Source organism: Aythya ferina (genome assembly GCF_964211825.1).
Source record: "Aythya ferina genome assembly, chromosome: 1".
NCBI classification, from domain to species: Eukaryota; Metazoa; Chordata; class Aves; order Anseriformes; family Anatidae; genus Aythya; species Aythya ferina.
The window spans coordinates 141,435,950-141,453,438 of record NC_140296.1 but is presented as its reverse complement, the minus strand read 5'-3'; the positions used below and the strand labels follow the sequence as shown (position 1 = coordinate 141,453,438).

The window sequence follows — 17,489 nt, the reverse complement described above, 5'->3', positions numbered from 1 at the left end:
ACCAGAGATCCCTCCCAGCTAACTCAGCTTTCTCTCATTTTGAAAAAAAGAGACCAAAAAAAGACAGGAACAACTGCAGAGTTTGAAACATCCCCAGAGAAGCACCCACCTGCCTACCAAGGTGCCTGAATGAAGGAGAGGGCCGTGCCACTGCACTGGGGACAAAACTTTCCCCAAGGCCTGGCATCCCCTTCCTGGTGCCCTAGGAGGTCTGCTTTAAAACAGCCGCCTTACAAACACCAGAGTTTATCCTTTGCTTTGAAGATGGGTGGGCGGGCAGGAAATCCCCGGCCGGGATTTCCCACATCCTGCGTGTTCTCTGCCTGCTAAATATAAGGCACACATCTTATGATTCGCCTCACATACTTGATCATGGCAGTGCCGTGAAGCGGCTGCAGTTCCTCTGGGCTTTAAACTCCCGGCATTTACTGGATGCAACACCCAGCACTCGAGCTGAACATCTGTTCTCTCTCAAACAGGAGATACCCGGGTGAGACAGCTTTTCTTGACACACGCTGGTGAGGTTTCACCTCCGAATTCTTCCAGGATGTTGATGAGACCGCTCTGGAGCTGCGTGGAGCTCCCCGACCTTCCTGAGCTGCCACAGGGCGGGTGAACCAAGGGCATGCAGTGGTGGAGGCCTAAAGCAAAATGGGACATCAGCAGCAAAGTGCTTGGTGTCACTCTTCCTGTTTTGCTGAACACAACTGTACCAGGGCTCACGCCAGGACTGTAAACTAAGGAAGGGAACTACAGCTATAGAAAGTAAATCCTAGTTCCTGCAATTGAATTTTGATTACTTTCACCCCTTTTTAGTTATTTGTTGCAATTTCTTTTCATAGAAGCAGCAATGTAAAATTGGAGAAAGGAGGACCATGTGCTGGGGCTTTGTGAAGATCCATCTGTATTCCAGGTAATTCAGCAGGGCTCAAACTGTTCTGCCAATAGAAAAGCCAACATCAAGTCCTGTAACGCCTGTGTTTTTTTTAATCTCATCTCAAGATCACATTCCCTTAGGCTCCTGGCTTCCTCTTCTATCATCAACTGTGGGAATGAACGCAAGGGAAACAAATGGTAACTCCAGCAACAAAAAGAAAAAATAATTAATGACTTTATTTTTTTTTTAGTTCAGTTGGCCATCTGAGGTGCTAAAATCTCAACACCAATGAAGCAAGTGTGCATAAAAACAAATGATGAAACACAACCAAACAGGAGAAAACAGGCTGGAACAGAGAGGGATTTTTTTTGTTGTTGTTTTTTAGTTTTTTTGTTGTTTTTTTTTCTTTTTACAGGTAGGGTATACGCTTTTCTGTTAACACTCCATAAATGCCAACCATAAAAGCCTTGACCAATCTGAATATCAGAGTTTACTTTCATTCAAAAGGAAAGATGCCAAAGCAGATCCCTTCACCTGGAATAGACTTTACACACACACACACGCATGCACGCACAGATACAGAGAGTATTTAAATTACTGCAATGCCATCACAACTTGGCATCCTCCCCTTCACATCTACTGTCAGTGACATCCTCGTCTGCCCACTACCCTGCCTACAGCAGTACTCTGGAGCAATTCAAAAGTGGAGGCTTTTGGAAAGCTTCTAATCTCGGCTATTTTGCAATAGTCAAGAGCAAGCAATCTCTCTCTGTCAACTATATACAGGCTGGTTTTTTAGTACGCTTAAAGAGTTCTCTTTATTGCAGACAGTGATGATTTAGACTCCCATACAGCCATACAGTGGCTTTTCATTTTGTACACAGATTTTATAACGCAACACCTTTCTCATCCACTGGTGCTTGGTGTAAACATTTAATTGAAAACTCATTTTGAAAGAATGTTAACCAAACAAGGTGTAGCTGTGAACATTTTAGGAACAGCTGCTAAAAAAATGGAACTGCTGGCTGCTCTAGATCATGCAGTCTAGAACACTTCTAATACTTCATAATGTTCAAGATTAGGATGTATAAAAATATTAAAAACCACCAGAGTGCACACAAACGTGGTGACTAGGTCTACGCAAGCACTGTGTTGTTCTAACAGAGGCCTAGGCTTTGCACAAAACTCAGACCGCAGGGGTAACCCAAGGGCCCACTGGTGTCTGTACATACAAACAAATATTTACATAAAATGCAGAGACAGATAGAGAGTAAGACGGACTTGTAAAACTTGCAGTTTGCTCTAAAATATGTTCAGCAATGTGGTTCGTAACATGCCCTAGCGAGACCATGGGGTTTTGGTTAACTGAAAGTTGGAGCTGAAAGATACTTGTCATCTCCCCATGCATAGTTCTCTGAAGCTCAGGATTTTACAGCCATTTGTGAGTTTTAATGAAAAGATGATAAAAGGAACAGAACGGTTAAAAATAAAAACGTACTGTGAAAACAGCAGATTGGTTGTTTTGGCAGTCCTCACTCCCCCATCCTCATTTGCCTCCCGGGTGTTTCCAGGAGGCATCCCCTCCCTTTATCCTTTTCCTTCCCCTTAGGGGACTGAAGTGCTTGCCCCCTCCTCGGCGTGCCCATTTAAAACCAAACCCAGGTTAGGTCCCGAGCTCAGCTCTGGAGGAAGCGCCCAGCCCCTGGTATGGCCCGGGACCCCTGCTCGAAGCCGAGGGCCTCTCCTCTACCCTCAGACACAACACGGAGGCACGTCACTGCGTGCACGCGGCTGAGACATGTGCTGCTGCCCGCAGGGACAGCACGAGGAGCTCGAACATCTGACTTGGATTCTGATACAAATAAGGAATCTTGTGGTCACAAGAGCCTTCCTCAGCTTTACAAATATAAAATTTGAATTAAAAATATTCAGATAGTAAAAAACCCAGTATCTGATATGCAAGTTATATTCTTAAAGTGCAACTGAACAGCAAATACAAGTTGTGCCTTTTACAACCATTTGATATAAAAAGGCCTTTTAAGATTCCCTTTCATGTATTTTCAATTAATTTGTGTGTGCAACGTTAGGCTTTCATTTTTATTCTCAGTGCTGGAGGACTTTAGCATGACCTAAAGAGTTCAGTTTTAGAAAAGGTGGTCTCCCCCTGCAGGAGGGCGTTACGCCCTCAAGTGATACCACTCTTAGGCACTGCAAAAACCTAGTCAGTGTCCTCCAGCAAGAAAGGGAAAAGCAGTAATCTGGTATTTCTTCTTTAGGATTTCTTTCTGTTCTACAGCTCACATTCAGTGATCTTTTGTTAAAAGTTAGATGTGGTCCTTACACATCGTGCACTATAAAATGGACTGAGGCCACTTCTCTGTGCAAGACAGTTTGTTGTAAACTACCTCGTTTCCCTCTCTTCCCTCTCCAGTTTCCACTGGCCCCCCAAAAGCAGACTGTAAACTCCCGTTACCAACGTGGCTTCTGCTGCTGGCCCCTGCACTGACGGAGGGGGACACCTGTTTGCTGGCCATCCCGCAGGCAGGCCAGCACTCGTGAAGAGGTTTGTCCCGCGGTGCCGGTAGAGCAGGCACCGCATCCTAGCACGCCTCGTTAACCTTAGCAGTGCAGCTGCCTGTCTGCTTTGTTTCACGAGCATTTGGGTTTCATTTGCAATGCCTTAGCAGAAAACAGTAGAGGGGGCAAAGGGGAAACTCTTGAGGTGATAAAATACATTTCCACAGCTAACGGCCAGCCCTGCTCAGAGACCCTGGAGGCAGTCCAACCCATTCTTGCTCAGCCTGAGATATGCTCATGAGTCAGAGGTGAATTCCGGTTGTAGACGCTGGCTTACAGAAGACCTCTCTGAAGAAAGTAGAGAGTCAACAGCAAGAAACCTTGATAATTTCTATCCTGGGACAAAAGATTAAAGGGTGTTCAGCCCTGCTGGGGTATCTTGCACCAACAGTGTATATCTAAGCTGAAAGAGCCAGCATGCTGTGTGAATGTGCTTGGGAATGGGTCATGGGACACTTCCGCAAAGACACTGGTGAGCAGGCTTAGTACTTTTTTTTTTTTTTTTTTTTTTAAGAAAATAGAATAGGCAACAACTTAAGGGAAAACAAACCAAAGAAAAAAAAAAAAAAACAACCTCAAAACACAAAGAACCTCTTAACGCATCACGTTAAGGATGGGACACAGACCCAACACACAGTGCTATTTCAGCTCTGTGCAACAAGTTAAGGATTAGTGTGCTCTGAGAAGCTGTAAAACAGTGGATGGTACTGAACTGCTCAGTGCATGTCCTGCTCGTTACTTAATGTACGGTTACAATGAGTACCCTCATGGCTTAAAAGCAGCAGCTTCACTAGCTGAGCCAAGAGGAGCTTCTTCCAACAGCTGCAGCAGGAAATGTGCTATTTTTGTTTTCATGGAAGTCCCTCTAGCTGTATCTCAAGAGTGTGAGGGTCCCATCTTTCAGCGAGAAAGAGATCTATGGGATAGTTCTACCTCATGTTTTTGGCTTTCTTGTTATAAAAATTTAAATAAATTATAGGTTTATTAGTCCAACAGAGGGATTCTGGGATGCAGATGAAAAGTATGCTAGGAGCACAAAATAGATTCTTACAACTCCATGAGTGCGCAGGATTTTGTCATAAAGGAAATCTGCTAGGGCAGGATACATCCATGGGGTCCACAAAGGCTGCCCTTGCTGTGAAGCCGGGAACAATCCACAGTAGTGTCTTCCTCTAACAGAGTTAAAACACTCCCTCCACACTCAAATATGTGTAACATTAAAATTATTAATAAGAACACTAATAAATAGCCACAGGTAACAACGTCCAGTAATTTAGAAGTGGAAGTTGTAAGATGCAGCAGGCACACACACCCATCACTCGTCCATTTTTTTTTCCTAAAAGATACAAAAATGAATCTTCTTTCAAGTATTAAAAAAATAAGTTAATCGACATAAAAGGGTCAAAGTGACTGAGGGCCCAGGCAGGACTTAAGCTTCGTTTCCAATGTGCAAAAACAAAATACAGAGGAAAAAAATAAAAACACTGAAAAGTCTTAATGGTGGTTTCAGTCACTTAAGGGCTTCTCCCTTTTAGGGGCCTAACAGCCAGGGAATGCTGCTTGGTAACACCCCTGCCCCAGCACACAGTTACCACTGTCCCACAGTCCGTATTTTCCAGTGTCAAAACAGTCGCAACAAAAACAGAACAAAGAAGCCCAACAGCCTCTGAGCCGTGGCCACGAAGACTAAGGCCAGCAGTAGCTGTCTCTCCAGTGTGTAGCAAAGCAGAAGGGCATCTTCCCTCTCTTCTTCTCCCCTTTCTTCCCCAACAATAAAGATTTAGGAGACTATGATAGGGAGCGAGTCCTCTGATGCCCAAATCTCTTTAAAAACCAGGAGACAGAGTTCCATCACAAATGCTAGTAGTGTCTTCTCTGTCTCCAATTTCTTCATATCCATGCATCGTGGCCAACTGCAGGTTTCTTTGGTGGGGAGGAAGACTAAAGCAAAGAAGGTACTGCCCTGGGCTTCTGGAGCTCTTCTGGATAGTTGACTCCACCATACAGGCTGCTACAGGCTGCTGTGGTTTTCCAGAGAGGGTTGCCACTTCCCTCCCTTTTATTAGAATTGGTGTAGTAAAAATGGGAAAGGAATAGACTGCCATAAATCCAGATTAGTTAAGGGTACTTCTTCCCTTAACCTCCTTCCCCACACATGGATTATTCCTCTCCCTCCTACCACACAAAAAAAAAAATGAGGCCCATCATACAGGACCCTCGAGGAGACTCCACAAACTCAACTCATTATCTTCAACTTGGCTTGCAGACATGTAAAACTTAAGCTTCTGGAACCAACACACTTATCAAAAGGCTTCTGAGTGCTTCAAACCGAATCACTGCATGCTGGCAGACCCTTTGGAGATTTCCCCTTCAGCATCTTCCTATCCACGTAATTCTGGCGAACTCAGGGTAGGCCAACCGGACAACGCAGACCAGCAGAGGTAAATGTGTCAAGCTCAGGACCAGTTCAAGCTAAAACCTTTGGAGAGCATGACTGCCTCCAGGTCCTTGTCTTCCTCTTTTTCTCGAAGCCGTTGTTCCTCGAGGAGAGCCACGAGAGAATCTCTCTGCTCCACTACTTCTAGCATCTCGTTCAGGATCCTCTTCTCCTCTGATAGCTCCTCGTCTGTCTTCAGATGATCTACAGAGACATCAGAAACTGTCAGCACACACGAGACTAGCAGTATGTACATACAAAAACTATGAAATGTTCTTTACTGCTCTCACCTTCCACTGCCATCCTCTCCCGGAGCTCCTGCTGTAATCGACTCTGCCTGTCTTCCAGTTCCAGCTCCCGAGCACTGGAAGGGAAACACAACAGGAGTCCAAATAAAACTACTCAGAGTATCAAAATACTCTGTACAATTGCTCCATATCTGTTCTCAGTTTCTGCCCCCCTCTAGATATGTCATGCATTTTATCAATCTGTTCTGGAGCAATTTTAAAGATGCCTACCATATAGAACTGTATATTTTACAGATGCAAATGTACTTTCAGTATCTCAGGTTCTTTGCCTTCAGCTAGGAAGTGCAATACACAAAGCTGAGCAATTTGATGTTGATTAAATTTAAAACAGTGTGAAGGAACAAACAAAGCTGCCATCACCATAAAATCATACTTTACCTCTATGTATCTCCTCCCACTTCCCACTCTAAAGACAGAAGTTATTTACCAACTGAGGACAAGCCAGGACATTGCCTTTTCAGACTCAAATGCAGACAGCACCTTGGGGCTTTTCTGACACAGGCACTGAAACAGACACTGAGTTTCCACACTACCCAGGTGAGCTGACATACTCGGAAACTAATTTCAGTGAATTTGCACCATGGAGACTGAGAAAACTCCCTGTTTTGTTAACAGGGAAAATACTTTTCATCTGAGCCCAAATGGGAAGCACCAGAGTCCCTCTACAGGCAGAGAAGAGGCCCACATGGCAAAGGAGATGGAATTAAACAGTTTTGGCTACACTCAGAAGTGAACTCTACCAAAACCAGGAAGAATCATGGATTATTTCTGTGTAACTCAATACACTTGTGTGAACAACTTATGTTTTATGCCAGAACATCTTGGGAAAGGCTCAGAGCTGAACAACCATACTTCTGCATGTACATAAATAGCTGGAACTTACATTCGTTACTATTCCTTCTAGCACTCTTCTAAAACAGAGCCTGATTCATATCTCAGCCAAGAATCAACCTGAGAGACTGCTGACCTTCAGGCATTACAGGGAAGACAGCAGTGACAGATCTGCTACTACTATCTCTAAAATAATCCCTCTTTTGAAGCTTAGCACGTTCACTCACAATATCATCAGTTCGGACTCGTAGCGAACCAAGGCGTTCTTCTCCTGCACCAGCTTGAACCACTCCTGCATCAGCTTGGGATCATCCTTCTTTCCCATGCCTGCAAAAAAATAAACTCGTTAAATTTCCAGGAAATGCTGTGTAATCCTTACAAGTCCAAATGGCAAAAACAGCAATGGGGCAAAATGTGCAAAGAAAGCCGAGCAAGATGCTGCCAGAGCACTCCCAAGCCGGGTCCATTCAGTTTGCCTAGAGCAGACAGAAGAGTGGAAGTCACCTCCAAAAGGATTCTCTTGTCTTTGGAGCCTGATTTTTGTTTGCTGATTTTCTTGTGATTGCTTGTTTCTTCCTCACGCTTACTGTGGAAAGCCCAGACTTCTGTTAAATATTTCACTTTTCCTTTCATTAAAAGCAAAGTCTTAAAGTTCCTCATGCCAGTTCCTGAAGTGTATTTTCATCAGAAATTGACTCAATTGCCACTCCATGTGTTTTACCCTGATTTGCTTCAATTGCACATCCTCAATCTTTATTTTACTGGCAAAAAGTAACATCTCATCTTTTCTTATTTCAATAGCTAAATAAATCCTTTTTTTTTTTTTTTTTGACTTCTCCTACTAGCCACATGCATCTAGCCACCTTGAAGATTCCCTCTGCACAGCGAACACAGAAACTACTTCTACCATATTGCACATCAGCACTGGAAAGTTAAAGAGAACCACCAGACACCTTTGCTAATGTAGAAGCAAAAGCAAAAAAAATGTGGGCTAATACAGAACTCTCAGTTGCTATTTCATTTATTGCCAAACCAACTCCTAGGCTTACTCGGTAGGCCACTGATCAATCTCCTATCTGTCAGGAGTTATGTAGAATAAACTGCAGGGTGCTGATCCCAAAGCCTCCTGTTGAAATTTATCAAACCCAAGGGCTTACCAGGGAAGTTCCTCCTAGCAATCTCCTGGTTTTGGGCCACTGAATCCACACTGAACTATCTGCAGGTGAGTGCCATGACTTTTATACCAACAAAGACACTAGCAATGCGCCTACCTGCACAGAAATGGAGGCAGGAGCAGGGCCTCAAATCACGCTCTACAGCATTTTCTGGGTGCTGCATCCCACCAGCTTGCGTGTGACCTAGGCATCCTGAAGTAACTAACACCCCTGTCTAAGCTTGTTATTTTGGAGTCATGCTATCAAGACCAAAAACCTCTTAAATAGCCATTTTGATGCCAAAACAATCATGCAGCGAGCTTAGTACACCAACTCTGGGAAGCACTACTCAATTATAACATCAATGGCTAGTTAATTCACATCTGTGGCCTGCCTTCACCCTTATGAGCTCACCAGAGAAGTGCTGCACTGGAGCTAAACAAAGGTGGCCCTACCATTCCTGTACACTGCAGCTTCGTCCGAGAACACCTGCCCTCCAAAAATTGTAAGAGCAGACCCTTGGGAAATCCCAGACCCAGCTGTACCACCCCAAGAGCCTGGGGCTCCCTGGGCTCTATACGAGTGTGTTGCTCAGTTCCAAGCATGCCTTTCTGAGCGTCTCTGCACAGTATGCCCGTATGGCGACGGGAGAGGGAGACCGTACATGCAGATGTCCAGTGCCGTGGCGCCATGAGAGCACTGGGAAGTCTCCCCATCCCTTCCAATGCCAGGATGTATAGAAAACAAATGCCTCTAAGGAAAAGCCAAAAAAAAAACCACAAGACTACGGACCTATGAAATATATAAATATTTTCAAACAGCCAATGAGCAGAGGAGTAATGGAAGGACTGGAGAGGGAGCACTGACAACTGATGTGAGGGAGCACCATGGGAAGCAGAGTAAGTGGTTAGCAAAATTACACCATGAACACACATAAACAGCCCCCTTCCCCCATGCCTTGGCAATGGAAACTCGATGGCAAACTCCATTTGGGACAGTTAAAGAATGCACTCAGCAAGACAGATGAGGGAAAACTGGTCTAGCTTAAGGTCTGTTGGCTTTTAAAGCTCAAGGATGTTTTGCAAACCAGTCCTTATAAAGACACAGTATTCCGTTAATCCATATATACTAATTAAAAGGTCACGTAAGGAAGGAGATTTTCTTCCCTTACCCCACCCCTTTCCAAGCATCTTTCAGGAGGAAAGGGGAAACCGAAGCCACCAAACAAAACCAGAAACTTTTGAGTGTGACGTTGCTGCTCCCACAGCTGCTGCCAACGTCCCTCCCAGTCACTGCACCCTCCCTAGCACAGCTGGGACCAGCCAAAGGGATACTGTACCTTTAGTAACTCGCCACAGGCCCACAAAAGCTGTTTATCAGGTTGCTATCGAGAAGGCTGGTTTGGGGAAACAGCAAGAAAAGGGTGGGGACGGGGCTGGGACCTTGTGGTCACTCGCTGACTACTTCTGCTACGAAAACCCAGCTGTGGTCAAGGAGAACGGGGAGCGTGTGAGGTTACGTTACCTTCATGGGCACAGCAAGGGCAGAAGGAGAGAGGTCTACGACGTGGTGTCCCGGCATTGGGCTCAACTTCAATAGGACCAAACGAGGAAGAGGAAGAGGCAGGAGAGGAAGAGGAAGTTGGAAGTGGAACGGAAGAGGAGGAAAGGGGTGAAATAAAAGACAAGCAAAGGACAAAAAGCGTAAGAGTGAGAAAGAAAGGAAACACAAGAAGAAAAGAAAAGAAAAAATACAAGAAATGGAGAAGCAGAAACAAGGGATACAGTCTACAGATGAGTAATGTCCCTAGTAAGCACAGATAACAGATAAGAGGTAGGCTGAGGTACTGGTGAACTCTTCCTCCTTCAGGCAGGAGGTTATTGTTGACTTCTTCCTAACATACATTTTCAATCATACCGTTTTTAACCAAAAATTTTGTGAACAAGATGTCAGGATGAGCAGAGATGAACAGTTAACTCCTGCTGATAAATGGCAAATTTCAAGCAGGGTTACAAAAAGTCTCGCCTGCATGCATAAGACACCAGCTGTAAGCAGCCACTCTACCATAAATCTTTCTCAGGACCATGCTCTTACCACCATGGCAGCATCCACTGATGGTAAAAGTGTCCTTTTTAATGGAAAATAATTCCTTCAGACAGGGAATGTTGCAGGGAGAATCTGATTAACGTGCAACCTGTCTGGTAGGATCTGCTGTGTCAGGCATGGTGAGTACACATGTCTCAGTTGGACTGCAGTGCTCACAAGGGGAATCAACTTTACATGGGTAAAAAAAATATTCACATCAGCATTTGTGGGGGGAACAATTAACTGAGGACTTTGTGTGGTTAAAACAGTAAATTTAAAGCTGTCCTTTGACATTCTCATTTCAAAAGCTTACAAATTCTGTTAGTATCAGTGACTTACTGAATCTTTTTCATCATCTCTGTCACCCAGCGAAGGATAAATATTTCTCATCTCTACAGTGGTTCAGCTGTTTTAACACTGAGAATTTGCTTTTCAGCTGTACTTCATGTTGCAGAAAGAAATGGTAAAAAATAACCAATATCACTAATAGTTACAGGAGAACATATGCACCAAGAAGCCGAAGAGTCTGAAATGTCAAAGCTATCAGAATGAAGCACTGCTCTCAATGCACAACCGCATTTGAATAGGGTTTGCATTGAAGAGAAGGCATTTGTGTGTTGGGAAAAGGCACGAACTCCACAACAATATTACGGCAAGAATAACTCATAATTTGGAGAAGTCAGCAGAGCTTGACATATATATGGTTTGGAAACATCTTTACAAAACTCCAGACTACCGGCAAACTGGGAAGGCTTTAGAAGGGACCATCACAGAACCAGACCAGCACACGGAGGACACACTGGAGTGAGAGGGAGAGCACGTCGGCTTCAAAGCCTGTGACCAAGCAGCGTGGCTTTCTCAGGCAGGCAGAAGCCTCCGTACTGGGGGTAGGAAGGGGCAACATCAGGAGGGGTTCCACAGGCGGCATGTGGCAGTTACAAATAAAGCATCGTACCAGCGCTAGCTGACAGTACCAGAGCCTTAATTCTAGTTGTTCAGAATTTTCTGACTTCTTCATTTAAAATGAAAATTGCTAAGGCTGTTTTTCCTATGATTGCCATTTCACAGATCTAGGTTACAAAAGCACAAACAAGCCCCAAACCCACCAAACCACACAGGCTACCCACCGTGAAGAACAAGCTTCCATACATAGCATTTAGTGCACAATACCCATTACATTTTTTATTTCACACCTTATCTTATTCAACCTCAGTATTTTACCCTATAAGCTTTTATACTCTTAATTAATGGTCTATCAGTTCCTTTTTGGGAAGATTAGGAGATGGATGTTTAACTGTATGAAGAATTCACTTCAGTTTTTCAAGGTCTGAGATTTCATTCAGAATTTGGGGGGAGTGAGGGATGTTGCTGACTCAAATGCAGTTACATTTCTAAATTTCAAACTACGGGCTTAGAGACTTGGTGAAGAATTCTCAATTTGCCATATTTGATCTGAAAATAAATACCTGGTATAGGAAAACACCACTCATCTCATTGTGACACGGCCACAAACTACCACCTTTTGTCATCAACAAGCAAAATGCCACATGCTAGGAAAAGATAACACCTTTGGTCTCTGGTAAAAAGCCACAAGACTTACATAGCAGAAGATGAATACAGACCCCACACACACTCCCTATAATTGTGTTTTTCTTCATTTGTTCTTAGATATTCTGTTTTTAACAGAAATATAATCCTCCCCACTCTTGTCTAAGGAAATATGTCCTTGTATCAAGTTACAAAGTCCATATTATCTATAATAATCTTGCTACTGGAAATGTTCATGTGCTCTTCAGTTAAGATACTGAACATAACCTGCACTATTAAAGCACTTTCCAGTTAATCCAGGTGTAAATTATAGTTGCATCAGTGAATACAGGTTACAAGATCATTACAGGTGCTTGCAAAACAACTTCTGTCCATCCCAGGATGATTAGCAAGCCTTTAAAGTGATCCTTATTTACTGATCCTGATTTACTAAATAATGAGGACAGGGTGAAGTGCAACCTGAAAACTTACCTGTTATAGTTCTCTAAAGCTGCATAATTGGTGAAAACTGCACCAATTATACTCTAAAAGGTGCTATAATCCAAAGTCACAAGTATTATAAAACATATAACGCAGCAAAATTTTATTTTTTTTTATTTATTATTTTTTTTTTAATTCTCTAAAGTGGTATTTATGAAAACTGCCTCCCCAACCTTGCTAACACAAGTATTTATACAGGTGGTACATATACTATACACAGACTGAAATAGGAACTTTCCAATTTTAAAGAGAGAAAGATTTTATCAAATTTCCTGAAAGGAAGAAGGATTTTTCAGTCTTTTCAGTAACAAATATTTAAGTGTATTCCAGATCATGTATTTCACTATACCTTCAGATAAGGCTTTCAAAAAAAAAAAAAAGTCTCTTAACTGTTTCAGAAAGAGAACCAGAGAAAAGATCACCTATAGCACACTGATACTTTCAGATATTGAGTGCACCATCAGATCATTCACGTTCCTGACAAAGATAATTTTTAAAACATACAACTATACAGCAAGAGTTCTCACTGTGCACGTTTATGTTTAAAAAAACTCCTGGGACAAGGCTGAGCATCTCATTCAGTACTATTAAAAAGCACACTCTAGTTCACCATACGGTGTTAAAAACTGTCTCATTTACCTTGCCCTTCACTTGTTTAATTACAGTACATAAATCCTTACGTGTTTTCTCATTTCTCTCAAAGCCATCACTAAACCTACAGTATATAGTGTAGCTTTCTCATGACAGCTTAGAGAAGAAAAATCACCACCTCATGAGCTCAAATTAAAAACATCATCACTGCAAGAAAATTTTCCTGACCACAGTCAAGGCCAGATGGAAAAAAACTCTTGTCAAAGAAATTAAAAACAACAACAACAAAACAAAAACCACAAAACAACAACAAAACCCCACAGCTGTTCTGTTAATGTCCCCCACTACAAAAAAAAAACAAACAAACAAAAAAAACAAACAAAAAAACACAACATGTGAGGTCTGGCAGCACAGGTTTTCATCCACAGCATGGGAAGAGTGCTGCAGGCAGCAGCAATACAAGCTTGTGGTGTTTTTATCCTGGTACGCAGCTGAACTCCACCACAACTGCTCTCACTCTCCCTCCTCAAAGGGAAAGGGGAGAAAACACAATGGAAGGGGCTCAAGGGTTGAGATAAGGACAGGGAGATCACTCAACAATTATTGTCACAGGCAAAACAGATTCAGCGTAGGGAGATTCATATAATTTATTGCCTATCTTCTAGCAGACTAGTGAGAACTAAAAGCAACCCCAAAACACCTTCCCCCTTATCCATCCTCTTCTTCCTCCTCCCTCTGAGCAGCGCAGGGGAGCAGGGAATGGGGGCTGTGGTCAGTCCCTGATGCTTCGTCTTCACCACTCCTTCACGGTCACTCTCTGCCCCTGCTCCCCGTGGGGTCCCTCCCACGGGATGCCGTCCTTCTGAACTGAGCCTGCGGGGGCTGCCCACAGGCAGCAGCTCTCCAGGCACTGCTCCCACACAGCTCCGTACCATGGGGTCCATCCCCCAGGAGCAAACTGCTCCAGCACAGGTCCCCCACGGGTGGGCAGCAGCTCCCCCCAGGCCCCCTGCTCCTGCGTGGGCTCCTCTCCACGGGCTGCAGCTCCGGCCTGGGGCCTGCTCCTGTGGGGGCTCTCCATGGGCCACAGCCTCCTCCAGGCCACATCCACCGGGGGCTCCTCCACCCATGGGGGGGCTGCAGCGTGGAGATCTGCTCCATGTGGGACCCATGGGCTGCCTGGGGACAGCCTGCTCCACCAGGGGCCTCTCCACAGGCCGCAGGGGAACTGCTGCTGCCTGCCTGGAGCACCTCCTGCCCTCCTGCTGCACTCACCTGGGGGGCTGCAGGGCTGCTTCACTCCTCGCTCTCCCAGCTGCTGTTGTGCAGCAGGATTTTTTCCCTTTCTTCAATCTGCTCTCCCTGAGGCCCACCCAGTGTCACTCCCTGGCTTGTCTCTGGTGGCAGGTCCCTTTTGGAGCTGTCTGGAGCTGGCTCTGGTCTGACATGGGACAGCTGCTGGGCGCTGCTCACAGAGACCTCTCCTGCAGACCCCCTGCTACCAAAACCTTGCCATGCAAACCCAATAAACCACTGCCCCACTGATGTGGTTTGTTCTGAAGGAGCTGATGGGTAAGAGAAGGGCAAGAGAACCATTTCTGTGACCATTCGCTTCTCAGGTTCCCTCTGTGCTGTCAGCCACAGTCCTGCATGTAACTACAGCTTCTGGGCAGAAAATTGTCATCTCCTCCCCACCAAGGCAGAGCCACAAACAGATTGTGTTAATCACCAGTTGTTCCCTTTCAATGCCACAGGCCAACTTCTCTGAAATGCCTGTAAAACAATCCGCTGACCTCTTCAAAGCAGAGGTCAGCAGCCCACAGCCCAAGGACCAAAGACAGCAAGCAGAGGAATTCAGAAAGGTCCATCGGGTGACCAGTGCCGAGCCAGGAGCTGCAGTATATTGAAGAAAGGAGCACATCCTGGCTCCCAAGTGTACCCTGCCTAACAATTTAGCCACAGCTCATCAGTGAAGTGACTGCAATTATTTTGCCTCTGTGAAATGAAGCGCTCCCTGCATCCTTCTGCGTTCATGCAGCCATGACTAGAAAGACCTTGCTTGCCATAGTACACTTGAAAGACTACAGACTTTGATCAAACGGTGGAAATCAAGAGCCAAAACAAGAATCAATGCCATAGCTCCTATTTCTACCTCTCTAAAACAAGGTAGAAAACATGTACAACTACCATGAAAATATACCTCCTTTTCACTCTATGCTGTTCTTTGTTGCACAAGCTACACTGGACTGTTGTCTTCATTACTTTTTATTTTTGTTTAAAGAAAGACTGTTTTTATCCTTTTTTTTTTTTCTTTCTTTTTTTTTTTTTTTCCTGTAGCTACATAATACTTCTTCATAATCTGAAGAACAGTAGTAAAAACACTCAGTGAGGATGAAGAAAGCACAGTGAAAAGTTTAGGGTAGCAGACACCACTATCCCTAACCTATAGCTCACTATTTCCCTTGCAAATCTTGCATCTAAAAATCTTCCATTTCTATTTTGCTGACTAAACTAACCAGGGCAGTTCGGAAATCAGCATATGGCAACACTGCGTAGGAAATCCATCTCTGAAGCTAATCTCCATTCTCACGCACCATTATGCTAGCACTTAACATCACCAGCTAAGAGCATGACACTTCAGAAATTCTTATTCTACTAACAACTTCCATCAGTCACTTAACAGACAGATGAGCTCTAATTTTACCTCAGTACTTAACATAAAGATTGGCCCAACAGAGATCAGTAAGACAAACTGCAGCAAGAACAGGAAATACTCTCTTTCCCACCATTTAAAAGTCAGTTATGGTCAGAAACCAAAGTGGCTGAAAAATAAAACATTCCAGCTTTACTGTTTGATGCAGTTGTAAAAGAGCATGAATACAGAAAACCACCTCTTGAGCAATAACATTGTACACAACTACAGGCATTATAAAGTTGAAGGAAAGAATTCTGACAGCTATCTCCTAAGTACTTCACTCCAGGTTTCTGACAGCAGAATATTGTTGTTCTGTCGATAACAATATGCTCCAAAGATCACTGTAAGAAACCTGGACAAAACTCATTGACCACTGAATTGCCATGTAAACTGAACACCATCTTTATTTATCCTGTAGAAGAGAGGAAAAAATAATAAAAAAAATGATGAGGAGGCTAAAAAAAAATAGAAAAAGCAATAGGTGGAGCAGAATACACACATAAATGACTGCACAGAAGTCTTCTGCCTCCTATTAGATCTCAAGGCATTTCAAAATATAATCAGAAATAATACAGTCCTACACTGGCCTTGTCTTCCAAGACTGCTAGTTTTTGTGTGCAGCTGTGAGAGGTGTGCAGAAAGAAATCAGGTAAATGTTAATTGTTTGCTTACAGTACCTAACAAGTACTCTAACAAGTTCTGCTTATCAAACTCTCTTTCCTGCTCTAAATTGACTGCAAAGAAAACATGTTACCAATTCACTTCAGTGTCAAAAGTAGCTGCAGACCAAGAAAGAATATTTATCCTAAAACTCCAACCCTCTTGCAAGAGAGCTGTGTTTGTCAATCACAGGAATTAGGACAGTTCCCACTTCAGTGTAGCAGACTCTGGCCCTGTAGAAGTAGATTTGCAGGACTTTAAAGTACACAGTCAGCTCAAGTATGTTAAATAAGCTAATAAAAAGTAAACTTCTGGGAGAGTACGCTTTAAACAAGGAAAAAAAAAAAACAAAAAAAAAAACACCACAAAAAAACTAAACAACACAATCACACTTTTTTTCTTTTTCTTTCTTTTTTTTTTTTTTTTTTTAACCATTTAACTGATGTTCATAATCTTGTCAAGAAAGAACGAATGTCTGAAATCAGCACTACCAAACATACCAGCTCTCTTCTTTACACCCATCTTGTTTATCTTGGCATAGTATAGCCAAGAGGAAAGCAAGACTGGAGTGTGGGGGCTGTTCCCTCAAGGATTCCCTGCTGGGTGCAAGGAAAAGGAAAGTGACCATTTCAATGCAGAGGGAACAATGAAGGTACCTTCCACAGACAGACAAGGAGTAAACTGGAATAAGGAACTGGTGGGAAAGCTGAGGCTGGGACTAATTAAGCAAGGAGACTAGGAATTAAGCAAGGAGACTAAGAATGCTAACCACTAAAGGAGAAGAGACAGAGAGGAGAATATACAAGAGGTACGGGGCGGAAGAAAACAGATCTATTGAGAAGGTATGACCTAGGATCATCCAAACAAAGAATAATGGGTAGAAAAGGGAACAGAACCCAAAAATTTTGTGAGAAAGCTAGTGGCAGGGATGGAGTCTTTGTGCATTGAGTCAGTGGAAATACCAGGATTAAAAAAGAAGTAGGAGTAAAAGACTAGGAACAACTAGTGGGGAAGAACAGGAGGTCTGAAGGGTAGACATTAGGATTTCTTTGTCAATAATGTAGGGATTGAAATTAAATGCCTGAGAAGCAGAAATTGGAACTGAGAATGAAAATGGAAGTGGAGTAAGGAGCTTTGGATGGAAAAAGACAGGATTAGGACATGGACTCTCTGGAAAGAGTGAATAAAAGGGAAAAAGAGTATTCATCCCCCAGAGTACTCTATCCTTTCAGTGTCTGGCTCAGAA

At 43.5% G+C, this 17,489-nt stretch overlaps 1 protein-coding gene across 17 annotated transcripts in view; it reads right to left on the bottom strand.

The window, feature by feature from the left end:
• Nucleotides 1-1,093: 1,093 nt before the first annotated feature.
• The window catches only part of MICAL3 (microtubule associated monooxygenase, calponin and LIM domain containing 3), a 176,864-nt gene continuing 160,468 nt past the window's right edge, over nt 1,094-17,489 (bottom strand). For 15 of the 17 annotated variants that reach the window (XM_084498682.1, XM_084498674.1, XM_084498689.1 and 12 more), the window contains 4 exons: nt 9,709-9,774; nt 7,258-7,357; nt 6,182-6,255; nt 1,094-6,095 (listed from right to left, as the gene is read on the bottom strand). In XM_084498682.1, the coding sequence (XP_084354808.1) occupies nt 5,911-6,095; nt 6,182-6,255; nt 7,258-7,357; nt 9,709-9,774 (425 nt within the window). In that variant the 3' untranslated portion in view covers nt 1,094-5,910. The remainder of the gene's footprint in view (nt 6,096-6,181; nt 6,256-7,257; nt 7,358-9,708; nt 9,775-17,489) is intronic. The other 2 variants (XM_084498690.1, XM_084498681.1) reach the window with 1 other exon arrangement.